Here is a 7,696-nt window from a genome sequence, read left to right as displayed (position 1 = left end):
AACACTCCCAAACTCATTCTATGAGGCCACCATCACCCTGATACCAAAACCAGACAAAGATACTACAAAAAGAGAAAATTACAGACCAATATCACTCATGAATATAGATGCAAAAATCCTCAACAAAATACTAGCAAGCAGAATCCAAGAACACACTGAAAGGATCATACACTGTGGTCAAGTGGGATTTATCCCAGGGATGCAAGGATTCTTCAATATATGCAAATCAATCAATTCGATACACCATATTAACAAACTGAAGAAGAAAAACCATATGATCATCTCAATAGATGCAGAAAAAGCTTTTGACAAAATTCAACACCCATTTATGATAAAAACTCTCCAGAAAGTGGGCATAGAGGGAACCTACCTCAACATAATAAAGGCCATATACAACAAACCCACAGCAAACATCATTTCAATAGTGAAAACTGAAAGCATTTCCTCTAAGATCAGGAACAAGAAGACAAGGATGTCCACTCTCACCACTATTATTCAACATAGTTTTGGAAGTCCTAGCCACAGCAATCAGAGAAGAAAAAGAAATAAAAGGAATACAAATTGGAAAAGAGGAAGTAAAACTGTCACTGTTTCCAGATGACATGATACTATACATAGAGAATCCTAAAGATGCTACCAGAAAACTACTGGAGCTAATCAATGAATTTGGTAAAGTTGCAGGATACAAAATTAATACACAGAAATCTTTTGCATTCCTATACATTAATGATGAAAAATCTGAAAGAGAAATTAAGGAAACACTCCCATTTACCACTGCAACAAAAAGAATAAAATACCTAGGAATAAACCTACCTAGGGAGACGAAACACCTGTATGCAGAAAACTGTAAGACACTGATGAAAGAAATTAAAGATGATACCAACAGATGGAGAGATATACCATGTTCTTGGATTGGAAAAATCAATATTGTGAAAATGACTATACTACCCAAAGCAATCTACAGATTCAATGCAATCCCTATCAAATTACCAATGGCATTTTTTATAGAACTAGAACAAAATACCTTAAAATTTGTAATGGAGACACAATAGACCCCAAATAGCCAAGGCAGTCTTGAGGGAAAAAAACGGAGCTGGAGGAATCAGACGCCCTGACTTCAGACTATACTACAAAGCTACAATAATCAAGACAATATGGTACTGGCACAAAAACAGAAATACAGATCAATGGAACTGGACAGAAAGCCCAGAGATAAACCCACACACCTATGGTCAACTAATCTATGACAAAGGAGGCAAGGAAATAAAATGGAGAAAAGACAGTCTCTTCAATAAGTGGTGCTGGGAAAACTGGACAGCTACATGTAAAAGAATGAAATTAGAACACTCCCTAACACCATACACAAAAATAAACTCAAAAAGGATTAGAGACCTAAATGTAAGACCAGAGACTATAAAACTCTTAGAGGAAAACATAGGAAGAACACTCTTTGACATAAATCACGGCAAGATCTTTTTTGATCCACCTCCTAGAGTGATGGAAATAAAACAAAAATAAACAAGTGGGACCTAATGAAACTTAAAAGCTTTTGCACAGGAAAGGAAACTACAAACAAGATGAAAAGACAACCCTCAGAATGGGAGAAAATATTTGCAAATGAATCAACGGACAAAGGATTAATCTCCAAAATATATAAACAGCTCATGCAGCTCAATATTAAAGAAACAAATAACACAATCCAAAAATGGGCATAAGACCTAAATAGACATTTCTCCAAAGAAGACATACAGATGGCCAAGAAGCATGTGAAAAGCTGCTCAACATCACTAATTATTAGAGAAATGCAAATCAAAACTACAATGAGGTATCACCTCACACCAGTTAGATTGGGCATCATCAGAAAATCTACAAACAACAAACGCTGGAGGGAGTGTGGAGAAAAGGGAACCCTCTTGCACTGTTGGTGGGAATGTAAATTGATACAGCCACTATGGAGAACAGTATGGAGGGGTTCCTTAAAAAACTAAAAATGGAATTAGCATATGACCCAGCATTCCCACTACCGGGCATATACCCAGAGAAAACCATAATTCAAAAGGACACATGCACCCCAATGTTCATTGCAGCACTATTTACAATAGCCAGGACATGGAAGCAACCTAAATGCCCATAAACAGACGAATGGTTAAAGAAGATGTGGTACATATATACAATGGAATATTACTCGGCCATGAAAAGGAACGAAATTGAGTCATTTGTAGAGACGTGGATGGATCTAGAAACTGTCATACAGAGTGAATATATATGGAACCTAGAAAAGTGGTGCAGATGAACCAGTTTGCAGGGCAGAAATTGAGAGACAGATGTAGACAACAAACGTATGGACACCAAGGGGGGAACGTGGCGGGTGGGAGGGGTAGTAGTATGATGAACTGGGATATTGGGATTGACATATGTACACTAATATGTATAAAATGGATAACTAATAAGAACCTGCTGTATAAAAATAAAATAAAATTCAAAAAAAAGTAACCAATTTAGAAAAGTATTAATGAGTAATTTTACTCTACTTTTATAGTAAGTCTTCAAAATCTGGTGTATATTCTCCACAAACAGCATATCTCGATTCGGACTAGCCACGTTTCAAGTGCTCCAAGAACACCAGCTCATGGCCAGGTACCGATGGTGCAGTTCTAGACGTGGAGATCCCTGAGCGCCTTTGCCATCACTGTGCACTGGCACAACACCCGTCACACAGTAGGCACATGGTAAATGTGCATGACATGCATGAACATCTTCTCTCCACTACACCACAAAAATGGAACCACAGCAAGGTTACTCAGTTGCTTTCTAGAAATTCCTGGGTCATTTTATAAATTCAGAGGATTCTTTAAGTTCCTAATGCTACAGTGCTTGAATCCTACCGAGGATACAGTTATAAATTTACCCCCAGCAACGAGGTTTAAAAGGATGGTGGGAAGGTGAAGAGTCGCCCTTGACTTTTATTACAGGGCATCCCAACAGAGCACTTTGCCTTTTTAATCTCTGGGGCCTATGGCACTCTCCCATCTCTAATTACTCAAACTTTCTCTTCCTCAAACCTCTTACTCCAAATCCCAAAGCGAAATCTGAGATGACTTTACCTCCTGCTTAACAGAGAAGACAGTCTCCATCAAATGTGAACCCCTCAAGCACACGGCCCACCTTCCAGCTCATCTCATCTGCCTCAGCTCCAGCCCCATGTGTTCATACTTTTCCTCACTCAGCAAAACTCACTGAGTTTCTCACAGAAAGGCTGGGACTTTCCCCATCTGATAGCTCCCTTCTCCCCAGCTCTACTGATTTAGCCTTTGTTTAAACAGCATCTCCTGGTGAGGTCTACCCTGACTCCTCTTTAAAACTGCAATTCTATTACACCTTCCCTATGCCCCTTACCTGCTCCTCGTTTTCCCCCATGGCATTTTTCACCTTCCACAAACAGCTTGCTTATTGTTTGTTCCCCAGCATGTCATTAGCACATCAAATCGTTTAAGGCAAGGATCCCTGTCTGCTGTCCACTGGTATGTCCTTAGCACCCAGAATAGATACTCAATAATGCTTTGCTGGGTTGAATCAGCTACCTGCAGAGTGGCCTGAACAAGATGCTCTCTTCCAGCTTTTGGATTTTGCTAATTCTTGCCCCGATTCACATCTATGTACTATTAGATTTTTCTGTTCAGAGGAGTCTTTCACAGATGGGAGAAAAGTTCAGAAGGTCTTCCTTTATATCTCTCCTCCTTTATATCCCAATACTCTGGGCAATGTTCCCACATGTGCAGAAAAGCAAAGAAGCACAGGGCATCTTAAGAAGCTTAGGATAAATAGAACTGAGAATGGTCCTTTGTAAATATTTTCCTAACTTCTTTGCTCAAAAATTACTAAATTAAGCGCTTTCCTTCATTAAGTTGGTTTAAACCGGAACTTATTTTTCCAAAAAAACTAAATCACACATACTCATGAGAATCTCTGTCCTTCATGAGATCCCAAACCTACGGATCACAAAATTAAAGTAGGAGTTCAGAAGAATAAAGCAAGATCACTGAGAAAGGTCTTAATGCCCTGGTCCAGGGCAGAGCAGGATGCAGCCAACCAACCAGGCTCTTACCTGTGCTGGGCCTCTCGGAAGAGGATAAACTCCATGCAGGCTTATCATTTAGGGCTGCTTCAGGCACTCCTGGCCAACCTGGAACCATAAAGGTGAGGGGGTGCTTTTGCTAGAGAGGCCCTTGGAATTTTCTAAACTTGCCCCTAGAGAATTTCACAGCAGTCCCTACTCTTCTTCCAGAGTTTCCTGACATTCAGGAGAGAGAGGCATAGAACAAGTATGACAGGCAAGAGATACAAAGGGAAAACACAGAGAGAGAGCACACCTGCTGGGACAGGTACACTTCCTGCAAGCATGAGAGAAAAAACCATCACAAGAAAAGAGAAACAAGCAAGAGAAGTAACTCTGTGAGACAAAGCCATCAATTCCGCATGAAGATCATGTGCTGCTACTGCTCCCAAGGCTGACTTGACACCTTGGTGAAGTTCATGGATGAAGTGTGCTACCCAGTCATGGGGAACATTTCTTCCCAGAATCTAGGTCTCACAAGTAGGTAACTCCCATTTCTCTACAGGTGAGAGCCTAGATGAACGACTTTGGATTACTGGGGGACATATGACAGGCGTGTGTGAAGTGGGGGGACTACCTTCAAATAAGTACACTTGTACTGCATCACAATACTTGCTTTCCCTCAGTTTGCCCTAAAATAAGGAACCCTACAAGACCTCTAAGAGCAAATTTTCTTGTATAATTATATGCAACTCAAACTAATTGTATCATTTAAACAGGGGAAAACAGTATTTCAGTTGGCACGAAAACCAAATGTACTTTAAATGCTATGTAATTTAAAACATTCTCTTGAGCTCCTAAGTGAATTAAAATGGTACCTGATATAAAAGTTGTGAGAAAATTGCCTTTTGAAAATAAATAAAATATGCGTGTAAATTTTCTGAGGCTAAAAACTCTAGTCCAGAGTAAGTACGTCCATTTAAAAAGTGTGGGCTTACTTCTGCTCTTGAGCAGTCGCTTTTCTTCCTCCTTTAGCTTGTTCTGCATCAGACGGAGAGTGTTTTCAGCTTCCTATGGAGCAGGAAAAACAAGATCCAGAAGAAATGACACTTTCTGGACTGTTTTATTATTCTTTACCATGTAAGTACTGCTAAATTTGTGATATAGAAGCAAAAAAGACTAAACTACAGGAAGGGGAAGAGAACTAACACTGCATGAGAAACTCAACACCCCCTCTCCGTCATCACTCTGGCAGCCCGATGAAAAGGCGGGCTCCCAGAAGTGACACCACTGGCCCAAAATGGGCCTCACTGATCCCCAAAGCCAGGCTCCTCCCACTACACCTCACTGCCTCTGAAGAAAATTGACAACACAACAAGATGCCCGTCACGTGTGCCTGTGTGGGATGTGGACACAGGAACAGATGCATCAACTACGGGGCCTCTTGCTCTTAAAATAAAGCACAAATTTTATCATTTTCCTGCCCTGCACAATTCTAACCCTGAAAGGGGCTAAATGGTAGGAGTGATCAGATAGGAAAAGAAAGAAAGAAATACTAGTTTTAATTCCTAGGGTATAAAAAAAAGCTAATACTTGAGTTAGGTTACAAAATGTGGCCCTGATTATTGTCAAAAAAGAGAATGGGAGGGACTTCCTTGTGGTGGTTCAGTGGTTAAGACTCCGCACTTCCACTGCAGAGGGCGCAGGTTCCATCTCTGATTGGGGAACTAAGATCCCGCATGCCATGCGGTGCGGCCGAAAAAAAAAGTTAGAAAAAGAGAGAATGGGAGAGGAAATTGGCTTTTAAAAATGTGCTGTTGTTCTAAATGTTAAAAAGGAAGCACTGTTTCATGCATGAGATATTTTGAGGGACCAGGTATTAGAAGCATGGGGAGTAGCTGTGAGCACAGAAGAAAAAGAGGGTAGGTACTTGCTGAAGGGAGGGTGGGCAGGAAGGCGCCCTTCAGAAGTAACCTGGGCCACCCACTCGCATCCTGAGGCACGTTCTTTGGTACGTTCTCTGAGCCCAGGGGTGGCCCAGACAATAGTACAAAATGATCAGCTTATTTTCACTGTCTCTTTACTGCTCTTTCCCAGACACCCAATGTTTAAAATGTCCAGAACTCCAGGGTCTTTTCATTGCCCTCAAAACGTGCCTGTCCTGGACCCTCCATTCCTCCATGACCTGCCTCTACCTTACAGCAAGAGTGGCAACAGGTTCCTCGTCCAGATGAAGGTGTCAGTTACAGCCAGCCCTCTTGGCAACAAAGTAGCATCACCTAATTCAAATGTCCAGGTTTGTAATAAGGCTAGGATAACCTTTATACCAAAAGCTGTCAAGGACAGCATGAGAAAGGGAGACTGGAGACCAGTTTCACTGTGAAAATAGATTCCAAATGCCTATTTTAGGGTTAAGCAGAAATATCCCTAGGGGATAAGGGCAATTCAAAATGACAGCAACTTTGTCCAACTTCCTTTGCTCTGATTCCATACTTATCAACTGATGCTGGGATCTGAAATACTCTTTCCTAAATGGCCTTACGCATTGGGATGAAAGGAACCTGAAAGACAGCTGGTCAGTTTATAGGTCATACATATTTCCCACAATAATCGATAAGCCACAATTCTTCTTTATAAAGCAGTTTCTGAAAAGCTACTCTGGGTGATTCAATAAACCAGAGCTTGAAAATCTTTAAGTGAGCTGACCAAGCAAGATCTGTACACAAGACATGTTACATAATTTGTGGGACTCAGTGCAAAATAAAATGCAGTTAAAAATTACTAAGAAAAAAAAAAAAATTACTAAGAATTTCAAAACGGTGACAGCAGAGGATTAAAGCAAGCCCAGGTCCTTCTAAGCTTGCAGCTGTAGCCAACTGCACAGGTCATGTCCCCACCCTATCTGTAGTCCTAACTGACCAAATTCTGGTGATAACCTACTACCAAAGATTTGACAACCTCGGAGCCCAGGCTACACAACCAGAAAAACAGAAGAATCACATGAGCAATCCTTAGTCTGGTCAGGGAGAAAAAACATTCACCAGGTATATTTTTCACAGTGATATTTACAAACTGGCATGTCAACAAGTACAAAGTAACACACCAGAACAAATGGTCATACAGAAGGACTAAGCACTCACCTCAAACCTCTCTTGCTCCATCCTGTGATGATCCTCGAGTTGCTGTTCCAGATAAGCCAGATTTCGAAATTTCTCTAGATAAATGTCATACTGCTTTTGCAATTCGTCCTCAGTCTTCTCATATTCATCCATAAAGGCTGGCCTAGAAAAAAATGAAATAAAAACTGAAAGATTAATCAATATACAAAAATACAGTAGTTTGAAATTGATATTCAGAGCTCCAGATTCCGTCCTGGTTTTCTTTGGAAAGCCTTTAATTAGAGAAGGTTCTTCATTCTTGTAACTAAAGCTAATTTCCCCTTTTCTCTTCCCTCCCCACAAAATGAAGATACTTTTAATCAAAAATTAAGACATGCTCTTTGTAAAAACTAGAAATGATCCTGAAAGTATTAAGAATAAAATTAAAATTACTCATAATCCCATCACTAGGTATTAGCACTTAATATTTGACATACATCATTCCAGACTTTTCTATGCATAGATACATACAGAAATGTATTTC

General features: G+C 40.3%; 1 protein-coding gene across 1 annotated transcript; it reads right to left on the bottom strand.

Annotated features, from left to right (window-relative positions):
* Window positions 1-2,300: 2,300 nt before the first annotated feature.
* Window positions 2,301-7,372, bottom strand: LOC113616953 (clusterin-associated protein 1-like). The gene is made up of 3 exons (XM_027100305.1): window positions 7,195-7,372; window positions 5,053-5,125; window positions 2,301-4,183 (listed from the first exon to the last, which is right to left on the bottom strand). The coding sequence occupies exons 1-3, from the start codon at window positions 7,324-7,326 to the stop codon at window positions 4,005-4,007; spliced, it is 384 nt and encodes a 127-aa protein (XP_026956106.1). The 5' UTR covers window positions 7,327-7,372; the 3' UTR covers window positions 2,301-4,004.
* Window positions 7,373-7,696: the final 324 nt, after the last annotated feature.

Source organism: Aethalodelphis obliquidens, unplaced genomic scaffold, assembly GCF_003676395.1.
Source record: "Aethalodelphis obliquidens isolate GAN/ISIS:26980383/991018 unplaced genomic scaffold, ASM367639v1 scaffold997, whole genome shotgun sequence".
NCBI lineage: Eukaryota > Metazoa > Chordata > Mammalia > Artiodactyla > Delphinidae > Aethalodelphis > Aethalodelphis obliquidens.
Note: the sequence above shows the minus strand (reverse complement) of the source record. Positions and strands in the feature narration are given on the sequence as shown.

Coding starts and splice junctions, on each gene's coding strand:
- LOC113616953 (XM_027100305.1), bottom strand. CDS start 7,326: ATGGATGAATATGAGAAGACTGAGGACGAATTGCAAAAGCAGTATGAC. Junction 5,126..7,194: donor TGGAGCAAGAGAGGTTTGAG/GTGAGTGCTTAG, acceptor CCTGCTCCATAG/GAAGCTGAAAACACTCTCCG. Junction 4,184..5,052: donor GCGACTGCTCAAGAGCAGAA/GTAAGCCCACAC, acceptor TTATGGTTCCAG/GTTGGCCAGGAGTGCCTGAA.